The 13,304-nt window shown below is 45.2% G+C and overlaps 1 protein-coding gene across 2 annotated transcripts in view; it reads left to right on the top strand.

Moving 5' to 3' along the window:
• Positions 1-9,817, top strand: part of LOC138981300 (5-hydroxytryptamine receptor 2A-like) — a 57,983-nt gene extending 48,166 nt beyond the window's left edge. For both annotated transcript variants that reach the window (XM_070354161.1, XM_070354162.1), the window contains one exon: positions 1,851-9,817. In XM_070354161.1, coding sequence (XP_070210262.1) covers positions 1,851-4,271 — 2,421 coding nt within the window. In that variant the 3' untranslated portion in view covers positions 4,272-9,817. The remainder of the gene's footprint in view (positions 1-1,850) is intronic.
• Positions 9,818-13,304: the final 3,487 nt, after the last annotated feature.

The raw sequence follows: 13,304 nt of genomic DNA, 5'->3' as shown, positions 1-13,304 counted from the left end.
AACGTTTAGTTACTGACAAAACAAAACGTTACATGTACAGTACGTCTTTCTTTCTTTATTTGGTGTTGAACGTCGTTTTCAACCGTTCAAGGTTATATCAGTCGCGACGGCTACAGTACGTCGACCCAGTGGTCTTTGAAGTAGACATACAGACAGACACATATGGTAGAAATGATGAACTTATCTCAAAGTCGTCGGTATCATTACCTCGCCGGCATACTACATGCGAGACACACCGACAACTTTGAGATCAGTTTATCATTTGTAGCATAAGTGTGTGTCTGTCTGTCTACCTAAAAGACCACTGGGTCGACGAACTGAAAATGTAACGTTCTGTTTTGTTCCATTAACCTTCAATTTCTTGTTGTTGTTTGATTCTGAACTTTGGAACGTTAGCAGTCTATCTGGTTTGGGGATTAATAACGAGACAATGGAATGGACTTGGCTCAGTCCTAGTAGGTGGTGACTCCTCTGCTACACGCCCAGAACACCAGACGAAAGCTCTTAGCACGCGACCGGCTGAGCGAAGTGTTATGAGACACGATGTCAAATTAGGCAGCAACGGTGATTTCCTGACATTTCTCCAGGGTCTGGAGGGCGAGGAGCTTGACGTCACAGACACCCGCTGTTTAAAAGCTTTCCCTTAATTTTCTGTTATGGGTTAATACCTTTGGGTCTGATCAACCTACTTTTGCGTTCCATGGTCAGCTTCAGGGTCGGTGACAGGCAGACACGACCGGCCCACTTAAACATTCAACTTCTTCCTAGATTGGGGATTTCGTTCTCAATAACAAGGAGGGTAACTTTATGGGATGTTCATAGTTGTAGGTTATGTTGTGTTTTGTCTGTTATTACACGTTCTTTCTTTATACTTACCTTTCTTTATCTTTTATTCTCGTAAAAGATGTCTGAATACTGGAACAAAAATTAATAGTCTTTTTTTTGTTTTGTTTTTTTGTTGCTTATTTGAACACACACTGAACCATTGTTCGGTGAATTGCCCTTCCCGGCGGCAGATTTTCGGGTTTCAAAAATTGCATTCCAGTCAGCTTTAGCTTTTATAAAGATGGGGAACAAAGCCGACGATTGTGCTATAACCGTTCCCGAGCTTTATTGAACTTAATCTGCATTTTGTAGGACTACATTAAGCCAATTTGTTTTGCTCCATGTAATTACCTTCGTGGGTGGCATTTCTGTTAGCTGCCAGTAGGGGGTAGGGGGGGGGGGGGTGAGGGAGTAAGATATTTCTGGATCCGGGAGTAAAAGTATGATCATTTTAGGTTTGATGAACACAGAATCAAGCTTGAAAGGTAAACGTTCTGCAATAATATGAGTACACAGGATACTTCAGGGTGTAATCAGTAAAACAAGATGTGTTCAGTAAAAGAGGATGCCCGATGTAATTGCAGATGTCGGTGTACTGATACCTGGGGCGGGCGCTGTGCGACATGTGTTCAGTAATATAGGTTGTATTCAATAATACAGGGTGCCCGCTGTTGTTGCAGATGTCGGTGTACTGATACCTAGGGCGGGCGCTGTGCGACATGTGTTCAGTAATACAGGGTGTGTTCAGTAATACAGGGTGTGTTCAGTAATACAGGGTGTGTTCAGTAATACAGGGTGTGTTCAATAATACAGGGTGCCCGCTGTTGTTGCAGATGTCTGTGAACTGGTACCTGGGGCGGGCGCTGTGCGACATGTGATCTGTAATATAGGTTGTATTCAATAATACAGGGTGCCCGCTGTTGTTGCAGATGTCGGTGTACTGGTACCTGGGGTGGGCGCTGTGCGACATGTGATCTGTAATATAGGTTGTATTCAATAATACAGGGTGCCCGCTGTTGTTGCAGATGTCGGTGTACTGGTACCTGGGGCGGGCGCTGTGCGACATGTGGGTGTCGATGGACGTGCTGTGCTGCACGGCCTCCATCCTGCACCTGGTGGCCATCGCCGTCGACCGCTACTGGGCCGTGTCCAACATCGACTACGTGAGACGGCGGTGCGCGCGCCAGATCCTGGTGATGATCGCCATGGTGTGGCTGGTGTCCGTGGCCATCTCCATCCCGCCGCTGTTCGGGTGGCGCAACGAGTCGGACAACCCCGAGCTGTCCGGCAACTGCATGATCAGCCAGGACCACGGCTACACCATCTTCTCCACCGTGGGCGCCTTCTACTGCCCCCTCGTGCTCATGCTGGTGCTCAACTTCAAGATCTACCGCGCGGCGCGCTACAGGATCAGGCGTAAAGGCTTCGCGCAGGGTGCCCGTGGGCCGGCGGGTCACGTGGCGCGAGGTCATCACGCGGCGGTTCCCGTGGTTCACGTGGAGGTGGACACGGAGGCTCGCACGGAGGGCCGGGGGTCGTCGGGCAGTGACGTGAGTAACGACGGTATCAGCATGTACCGGCCGTCGTGCGTCATCAACGAGCTGTCGCGCGCGGACATGGGGCTGGACAGCACCACAGGGGACTATGAGAATGACCAGGAGTACTCCATCTACCCCGGGGACTCCACCACCGACTCCAACCCCCCGGACTCCTACTTCCCCGTCGACTCGGACGACCCGGACTCCCCCATCCCCCTCTCCCCCACATTCACTATACCCCCCTCCCCCGCCTTCAACGGCAGGCCCCCCTCCTCACCCTCTTCGTCCAACGGCAGCGTAGGGCCCGCGTCTTCCGAGACGTTGAGTGCAGGCAACAAGGGCCTGTGTGTGGAGTCCTCCGCTTTCATGTTCGAGAGCAACTGTCTCAAGTCCGAGTACAGGACGTTGTCGTGCAATCACCTGACCGTGCCCAACGCCGGCTTCCTGGCGGTACCGGGCTCCACTCAACATCTAAACTTACCGGACGCTTCAAACCACGTCAGTGTTTCCAGTTCGTCCGATTATCAGCTGGGCGTTCCGGAATTTCCGATTCATATAGGTGTTCCGGACGTAGCGGATCATGAACTGAGTGTTCCAGATGTGTCTAGCCACGTCCTGAGCGTTCCGGACGTCACCACGTTTTCTTGTGTGCCGGATGTGTTGAACCATCACAACTGTGTGCCGCAGGATTCTAAACAGTCGCCGGGTCTGGGAGGGTCCAGTCATATCATATCTTGTCATAGCATCCCTGAGGTGTCTAGTCAGCGCAGATTTCCCTATTTGTCGAACGGTGTCAGTGTGCCGGATTTATCCAACCGACTCAGTGTGGCCGAGATGAACCGTCGCAACAGCTTCGACATTGACCTGTTAAAGCTGCGCGACAACCGCCACCTGGCCGTGCCCGAGTCCAGCGACATCGACAGCCCCGAGGAGCCCGCCAAGTTCAGCGTGCCCGACTGCGTGCCCTGCGCTCCCCCTCCCCCTCCACCGCCCCTGCCCCCCTCTGACTGCCGCCTGGTGCAGTTCGACAACCGGGTGCGCATCGAGGGCGACACGGACCACTCTGACACCAGCAACAGTCTCAAGCCCGGTGAGGACGAGACTGGGGCGCTCAGCTTCCAGGGGGAGGAGTCGGGGGAGGGCCCGAGCGACAGCTGGAGGAGTGGGGAGGAGAGCTGGAATAGCGAGAGGCGTGAGAGCGGGGAGGAGACGCCCACCACCTGCTGTACCAACAGGCGTCTGCTCAGCGTCAGCTGCGTGTCCAGTAGAGGCAGCCAGCGCCACAAACAACAGCCGCAACAAGCACAACAACAGCAGCACCCCCAACACCAGTACCAGCAGAAGGCTCAGCACCTGACATTGGAAACTCCCGTCATCAACATTCGCAAAGACAGCTGCAGTCAGTACATGTCTGAGGCCCGCGGGGCGCCCACCCCGAGCTTCAACAGCGGCATCAACTCGCCCAGCACCACCACCACCACCACCAGCGGCACCTACAACAGCAGCCAGGGCGGCAACCAGCTGTCGGTGCCCGGGCCTGGAGGCGTGCCCGTGCCCCAACAGGCCAAGTCCCGCGGCAACAATAACACCAAGCGCGCGCGGAATCGCGAGAAGGAGAAGCAGCGGCGGGAGAAGCTTGAGATGCGGCGCGAGCGGAAGGCGGCCAGAGTGCTAGGCATCATCACCGGGGCCTTCGTGCTGTGCTGGCTGCCCTTCTTCATGGTGGCGCTCATCGGACCCTTCCTGCCCCACGCCTACATGATCCCACAGGTCCTCTTCTCGCTCTTCCTCTGGCTCGGCTACTTCAACAGCCTCATCAACCCCGTCATCTACACCGTTTTTAATCCCAGCTTCCGCAACGCTTTTCGCAAGATCTTCTTCAGACGACTCCGGTCCGTCACTAGGTGACGGTGCGACTGCTTGTAGACAGCTGGCTGCCCGCAGCAACCCGGTGCTTGACTTGACTCTTCAGGTCCACATAGCTACAGACACTCACTGCTGGGTCGACACGGAACCCCTCTCGGGCTCTAGGCACACCTTGTTTAGAGGTTGCCATGTTCTGGTGCGAACTGTTATACGGAGAACATTTTACAAACATTGCCAAGTTTTGGTGTGATCTTGTCTGCGATTAGCGTTTTGTTCACGGACATCTCCGGGGAAGGACACATACTGAATCCGGATTCATTTAGGTTTACTTTTAGTTGTTAATACCTTTACGAACGTTCTTGTATGACAACGGTTTGTCACAGTAAAGTAAAGGTGCTTTGTGAGAGATGTCGAGGCAACGTACTCTGAATAGAATGGATTTCTTTGTGTACCGGACGTGTAGCTTTAAGAACAAGGTGATGCTATTCTTCAATCATGCCCATAATGAGGGTGTTAAACAACATTTTTTAATCATCATTCTTCACACTATGACGTGACTGTTATCAGACATTTTATCACGTGTTTTCGTCACACAGGCGAAAATCTTCCACTAAATGATGAACAACTTACACTCTTTCCTCGCGCACTGTTGTGTCGACCCTGAACAATTAATAGCATAAGACGACGCACCGTTTGCTAGAGAGATCAATCCCCTGCTGATAGTGGGCCAAAAAGTTGAGACACTCTTCACTCTTTTTGGCCAGTGAGGGCAGTCTCCGATAAAATACTACAACGCTGTCTACAAGCAAAGAAACGCTTTTGCAAACACTTTCTTGTAAAACTTGCACAAGGTGGTGGTTATTTCATTTACAGCGGTGAGCTTCATTTCATCTCATCCGTTCTCACTGATATTCGTCCCTCGACTGAGACAGAGGGTAGAAGAAACAGAAAGCAATGTTTCATCCTTGCACAGTCTTGGAGTTAAGCTGATACCGTCTGCCGTTGCTGACGTTGTTTCTGACTATGATGTGAATAAAACACACAGCAGTGACCTAGCCGGTTCGTATCCTGCTCACAGCACCAAAAGAAGACCAGCAAGAAGACTGTGTACTGAGAGTGGGCTGGCGAAGGTCAAGCTGAAGATTGCAACACACGCTTGACTGCAAAACATGCTTAACTAACAAGGTGTTTGTTTGTTTGTTTGTTTGTTTGTTTGTTTGCTTAACGCCCAGCCGACCACGAAGGGCCATATCAGGGCGGTAACAAGGTGTTCTGCCTTGGGAAACTTCATCATGTTCGTTCATAATCACCACTCATATTGAGATTGGACCAAAGATGTTGTACAGTGGTGTCAGTGGTGATTTGTTGTGTCTTTTATTGATGTCACCATCCAAAGAACGTGTATGTTCCTTGGGTAGCGGCACTGTAAGGCTTCGCAAAACGAGAAGTATGATCATGAAATGAAAATTATCAATAAACTAAGTACTATATATATATATATAATTATGAAAAGCACGACTCCTTTTCTGCGAATCCTTCGCGTATCAAGTCGTGTTGTTCTTGTCTGTGACCAATGACAGTTACTATGCTTTTACAAATGTACATTTTATATTTTCTCACAAATTCTGATGTTATCTTTAAACTCTTACAGCCAGCGTGCGACTCACGAACTGGGCTTTTACACTGGAAAGAATTCTCACAGGAATTCCTTTGTAAGACAGTGTCCCCGTACAGCGCATTGTGTGTCTACCTTGTCATTTTATGTCTCGCTTCATCATTTTTCTTCCCGTCGCGATATAACCTTGAATGGTTGAAAACGACGTTAAACACCAAATAAAGAAAGAAAGATCATTTTTCTTTCTTTTTAAAAACTTTATTTACATGTTAATTTCATTTGTAATTCTATCTGTTGTATTTTTTTCTTTTTATCTTTTTTCTTTCTTTCTTTCTTTCTTTCTGTCTTTCTTACATTCTTTTTTGTTTTCCCTTTTTTTGTTCGTCTGTTTTGCTTCGGTGTCAGTGAAAACAAATTAATTAAGGTTTTCATTTTTACGCTTTTCTTGGATGATACTCATAAATTATTTTTTCGAAAAATTATTTGCGATGAAATAAGAGAAGGAGAATTTTGCTTGCTCTCTCGTACCACATTTAGTATAGAGTTTATGCACCAAACGTATTTGCTGGGATTTGTTCTTGTAATTCTAAGACATACGTAGCCGCGATTATCATGTGACTTTTGATGCGCAGGCGTGGGTGTGTGTGTGTGCGTGTGTGTGTGCGTGTGTATGTGTGTGTGCGCGTGCGTGCGTGTGTGTGTGTGTGTGTGTGTGTGTGTGTGTTCGGGGTGCTTCTTGAGAGAATACTTGCTCGTTGCTCATGGTTAAAATACTTCACCTATGTGTAAGACGCTACTTTCTTGAAAATAAAAGACTCGGAACTAAAGCTTGATATTAACGGTTATGTTATTTTGTGATACAAATACCATGTCAATACTTCAAAGCCTGTGATAAGAACGGGTTATATTTTGTCTTCGTTGTTGCCCAAACCCGTGTTTTCTAATATGAAATTAACCTTTCCCTACCACCCCTCCCCCACCCCTTCCCAGCATTTTGATGATGATAACTCTGGTGCTCTCGCTCCTAATGATGTGTAAATTAATTAAGCGTGATAACCATGTACATACTTTGACTTGCCCACGTTGGCGATCGTGACTTTTCCGGTGTTGTCCATATTTTTCAATGATGTCATGTTTATCCCTTCCCTCAGATGATCTAAATCCCTTCCCTCGAATGATCTAAATCCCTTCCCTCACATGATCTAAATCCCTTCCCTCACATGATCTAAATCCCTTCCCTCACATGATCTAAATCTCTTCCCTCAAATGATCTAAATCCCTTCCCTCAAATGATCTAAATCCCTTCCCTCAAATGATCTAAATCCCTTCCCTCAAATGATCTAAATCCCTTCCCTCAAATGATCTTTATCCCTTCCCTCAACTGATCTTTATCCCTTCCCTCAAATGATCTAAATCCCTTCCCTCAAATGATCTTAATCCCTTCCCTCGAATGATCTAAATCCCTTCCCTCAAATGATCTTTATCCCTTCCCTCAAATGATCTTTATCCCTTCTCTCAAATGATCTTTATCCCTTCTCTCGAATGATCTAAATCCCTTCCCTCAAATGATCTAAATCCCTTCCCTCGAATGATCTAAATCCCTTCCCTCAAATGATCTTAATCCCTTCCCTCGAATGATCTAAATCCCTTATCCCTTCCCTCAAATGATCTTAATCCCTTCCCTCAGATTATCTTTATCCCTTCCCTCGAATGATCTAAATCCCTTCCCTCAAATGATCTTTATCCCTTCCCTCAAATGATCTTTATCCCTTCCCTCAAATGATCTTTATCCCTTCTCTCGAATGATCTAAATCCCTTCCCTCAAATGATCTAAATTCCTTCCCTCGAATGATCTAAATCCCTTCCCTCAAATGATCTTAATCCCTTCCCTCGAATGATCTAAATCCCTTATCCCTTCCCTCGAATGATCTAAATCCCTTCCCTCAAATGATCTAAATCCCTTCCCTCAAATGATCTAAATCCCTTCCCTCAAATGATCTAAATCCCTTCCCTCAAATGATCTTAATCCCTTCCCTCAAATTATCTTTATCCCTTCCCTTAAAGGAACACACTACCCTGCCTCAGATTGCCACGGATCCATTTCGTTAAAGTTCTTTAAATGTCATTTGTGTGTGTGTGTGTGTGTGTGTGTGTGTGTGTGTGTGTGTGTGTGTGTGTGTGTGTGTGTGTGTGTGTGTGTGTGTGTGTGAGTGTGTGTGTGTGTGTGTGTGTGTGTGTGTTTGCAAGGAAGAAAAGTCCCTCTTCCTATCCAGTATCACGCATTAGAAATACTGTTAAGTCCCGATGCTGCATTCTATCAGACTTTGGAATCATGGACAAGTTCCTTTTCTGTTCCACTATCAGATTTTGAACTGTTTGAGACAAAGAAATTCTATTCCACCGGTAGACTTTGGTAAGGCTTTTGAAATGTTTAGGGAAATCCTTTTCTGTCCCTTTTCTATTCCACCATTAACCTTTGGAAAGCTTGAAAAGTGCCTGTTCTGTTACATCAGACTTTTTGAAAGAATAAGGGAAAGTTCCATTTCTGTCCCACCATCAGTCTTTTGAAAGATGAAAAAGTCCGCTCCACTAACCGGTTTTCCAAAGAGACATTCGTTGTCTGTTCCCTCGTTTGCCTTTGACAAACTACAAACGTCTATTTTCTATTTCAGTATTTGACTTAGATCATTTACAACAGTACAGTCTTTTTTTTAGGTTTTAGCTTTGGACTTTAGTCAGACCGAACGGTCCTTTTTTTCTGCCACATTCAGACTTTGGACTTTAGTCAGACCGAACGGTCCTTTTTTCTGCCACATTCAGACTTTGGACTTTAGTCAGACCGAACGGTCCTTTTTTCTGCCACATTCAGACTTTGGACTTTAGTCAGACCGAACGGTCCTTTTTTTCTGCCACATTCAGACTTTGGACTTTAGTCAGACCGAACGGTCCTTTTTTTCTGCCACATTCAGACTTTGGACTTTAGTCAGACCGAACGGTCCTTTTTTTCTGCCACATTCAGACTTTGGACTTTAGTCAGACCGAACGGTCCTTTTTTCTGCCACATTCAGACTTTGGACTTTAGTCAGACCCAACGGTCCTTTTTTCTGCCACATTCAGACTTTCAAGAATGAAAATCCCTTGTCATCAGTTCCATCACAAAATTTTAGAAAATTGAAAAAGTCCCCTTTGATCCGTCTTTAGGTTTGGGAAGTTTGAAAAATCCCTGGTCCGTTACATCAACTCGCTTTTGAATTTTGGAAGAAAAATATCCTTATGTGTTCGACCATGAGGCTATATAAAAAAAACTGCTGAAAATACTTTTGGTCCGTTAACACTTGTTTTAAACACGACGCAATAGTTCGTTCTTTGATCTGCATTTTGGGGTTTTTCATTGAATGTACAACATCGACTCTTAAAGTCCGATCTTAATCTATGTTGGGTCTTGAAGTCAAGAGTGGCCAAGGGTTTTTCTTATTAGTTTCTTCACTTCACTGTCAACACGCTTGCTGATGATTTTGTTGGCAGTCGCATGCGAACTTTTGTCTTCTAAAACGATAGCTATCTGCTGTTACAAAGAATAGCTTTACAAATGAATCTCTCCCCAATTCCATGGCGAATATTTACATACGCAACACGATGCTTTCAATGTTCAGATTTTTCAAGTCGTCCATTTACCAAATGTTCCCAGATATGTAGCATTTCTACGGCTTTTTATTGGCGTTTTTAAGGACGAGCCGATCTTGTTGGATCGAGGCACAGTATATATTTGTTTCCAGCTGCATTGAGACAAATTGTATGCATTAAAGATTGATGAAAAATGATTTGATTGTGACTGCTGTGGCTGCTTATCTTATTTAGAAAATGGTGTGTGTTACACATTCATGTTTTACACTGAGGCGTTGCAGGGTATGTCTTATGTGATATGTGTTCCCCCTGGCATTTTTTGACAAGATAAAAATCTTACGAACGCTCAGATGAGTATCGAGGCTTGTTTGTCCCCTCTCTGTCTCTGTCTGTCTGTCTGTTTCTCTCTGTCTCTCTCTGTCTCTCTCTCTCTTTCTCTCTCTCTCTTTCTCTCTCTCTCTCTCTCTCTCTCTCTCTCTCTCTCTCTCTCTCTCTCTCTCTCTCTCTCTCTCTCTCTCTCTCTCTCTCTCTCTCTGATTAAGCGGCTGATGATCAAAACAAAAACACAAAATAGAAAACAGTCTTCCTGTTTCCTATCTTTCTCTCAGGCAAACCTGTATGAACACAAATGCACCCACGCACACGCGCACACTCACATACAAGTGCGCACACGCTGACACTCATGCATGCATAGCCTTTACAAGAACAAGACATCTGAAAAAGCTCCGCTTGGTAAAAAAAAATGCACAAAAACAATACTAAGATACAGAAAGTGCCAGTGAATCGAGTCGACCCCCCCCCTCTCTTCAAAATAAACATGGAAGCGAAGAGTCATTCACTGTGAAAGTTCTTCATGGATAAAACAAAAATATTCCCTCAATCATTGCACGAGAGTGTATTTGATCAATGACTGCTAAACTCATTCCCGCTCTCGTTTGCTCCGGTTGCCTAGCAACCTGATGGGAAAACACAAGTGGAAAAATTGTCCAGGGCATAACAATCGAAATGGCAAAAATGGTTGTCCTGTCCAAAAACTCGTTTGTGCCGCACAGGCACTTGACGACACCGTCAGCGTGCTTTCTGTTTAAATTAAATTGTTAAGATGGCACAATCTACCCAAATCTTCGTTCAACGTGGTTATAAAATTACACATAATTGTAATTACCTATTTTCTTTATGAAAATTGGCATACCTGTGTGAAAATGAATGTTCTTTTTCATGGATTTGTTAGAAAGTGCTTTAACTGTAATGTATGTGCAGAACATTAATTATCTAACCAAATACAGGTTTTAAAAGGTGTCAAAAGTTCCTACACTTTTTTTTTACTATATTGACAACACTTCTAGCATAATGTTTTTGATATTTGGTAGTCATGATAAACAATGTAGTAGCTGGCTTCTGAACCTCCAGATTTGATATTGCTTTAGTTTTCTTGAAATTATGAGTTTTTGTTCTTTGCAAATATATTTCAAAAATCAGTTTTTCAGAACAAAAAAATTCATAATTAGCTTTTAAGTCTGTTGCATTTACCGTTTGAAAACCTCACCGACTGCAAAGGAAAATATTCTCCTAGCAGCTTAGATGGAGATACTAATAAGGTCTGCCGTTGAAAATTAGCATTTCAGACGAGTTAAATATACCAACGGCCGACTTTAGGTTTGTTTATTTGTTTTGTAAGTTTACTTGTTTGTTTGTGTCTTTATTTCTTTATTTGTTTTAATTTGAAATGCAAATATGTGTGCAGGTTGTTCACTCACGAACAGCTTCATACCCGCATTTCTTCACAATTCTTTTCATTGAGGCCTCATATAAATATTGGATAAATGTCACTTTTGTTTCTCATGGCCCCGGCCAATCCCAACTCCATCTCCTCAACAAAGAAACATGGAAACGAAAAGTCACCCACTGTGAAAGTTCAGTCGTTGATGACACAACCATTTGTCGAGGGTAGCGTAGGCACCCGGTCTGCTCCCCGCCTAAAAAAGGCCAGTGCCGTTCCGTCTTCGAGGGACTGCGTGGGTTTCATTTCGGAGTTTTCCTTCTCCTAGACGAGTTTCCTTCCATGGATGATGAGCCTCCTCTACCCTCGTTTTGAATTCAGAGTGGTCTTCTCTTAGGATAGCTGCCTGCCAGGGTTGACGAGCCTATCCTGCCCGGCTATTTGACCCATAGCTGGAGGTTGGTTCGTGGGCACCTGGGCGTTTCCACACACCGGTGGGCCCGCATGCCGCACGTCTAGGGGCCAACCTCCTCCGAGTCCTTGTAGTCTAGTAGTTTACGCCTGTCGCCGCGATGGAGGCACTACATAGGGCTTGTTGTGGAGAGGTTATTGTACTGGCAGGAGAGACTGACGCATTCTGCTCTCTTTTCGCATTGTCCTAAAAAGGACAGACGGTGATAGCCAGCAGTGAGGGCTGAAAGCGAGAAGTGACAAGCACAAGACACTTCGCCAACACACTAGACACGTCACACAACCGTTTGGCAGGCTGAAAGTTCAGTGAAAGGTAATTGAAACTCTTATATCTCCTCCTAGCTCAAGGCTTTGTAACAAAAAATGTTTCAATAAATTTCATTATTATTTCCAATATACCCGTTTTCAAGCGCCTCTTTCCGAAGAAGTCAGAGGAGGTCACTGCACCGAGTCGAGGGGAGGGGGGGGGGGGTAGGGGAAACAATCAATTTGCTTTGGTTCCCGGATGACCCCACTACCCCATCGTGTGACCGGCTTTCACACAAATCTAAAGTGCCTTGACAGAGAGACGAAAATGAGCACGTTGCACTCTGCTCTGTGTGGCGGCGGAACACCCCCGATTTCACGTGCTGCAAAGTGTCGGTTGTCTTGTGCCACGCTGTCTATACTCCTGCGTCGCAAGAAACAACGGCCAACGTGGGATGGGACACATCAAAGAGCACGGTCGGAGTGCTTTGGAAATTGTTAGTTGTTCTTCCAACCCCATGACAAAAATATGACACTTTCAGCATTGGGTTTTTGTGCTAGATTGATATTTTTGTTTTTTGTTTTATGTATATCGACGTTGCAGTACCGGAACAAACGATCCAAATTTAATTGTGATTTTGTATTCAAATGCGTGTTTTGCTGTTACTTTTGACAAGTACGGTAATTCAAAGAACATTTTTAATAACAACGCCTACTGCGACATGCATTTTGACGTGTATAAGCTGTAAAATCTGTCTACCGTCTAAGCAGATGACAAGCAGACTTCTCTGGAGACACAGCCAGTCAAACAGGGGAGACAGTTCAGAGCTAGATTAATAGCCCTTTGGAAACTGCAATGTGAATACAACGGTTCAGAGCTAACTTAATAGCCCTTGGTAACTTTCTTTCTTTATTTGGTGTTTAACATCGTTTTCAACCACGAAGGTTATATCGCGACGGCCTTTGGTAACTGTTATGTGAATACAACGGTTCAGAGCTAACTTAATAGCCCTTTGGTAACTGCTATGTCAATACAACGGTTCAGGGCTAAATTAATAGCCCTTTGGTAACTGCTATGTCAATACAACGGTTCAGAGCTAATTTAATAGCCCTTTGGTAACTGCTATGTCAATACAACGGTTCACGCTAAATTAATAGCTCTTTGGTAACTGCTATGCCAATACAACGGTTCAGGGCTAAATTAATAGCCCTTTGGTAACTGCTATGTCAATACAACGGTTCAGAGCTAACTTAATAGCCCTTTGGTAACTGCTATGTCAATACAACGGTTCAGGGCTAAATTAATAGCCCTTTGGTAACTGCTATGTCAATACAACGGTTCACGCTAAATTAATATCCCTTTGGTAACTGCTATGTCAATACAACGGTTCACGCTAAA

The sequence above is a fragment of the Littorina saxatilis genome, linkage group LG12 (assembly GCF_037325665.1).
Source record: "Littorina saxatilis isolate snail1 linkage group LG12, US_GU_Lsax_2.0, whole genome shotgun sequence".
NCBI classification, from domain to species: Eukaryota; Metazoa; Mollusca; class Gastropoda; order Littorinimorpha; family Littorinidae; genus Littorina; species Littorina saxatilis.
This window is presented reverse-complemented; position numbering and strand designations above follow the sequence as displayed.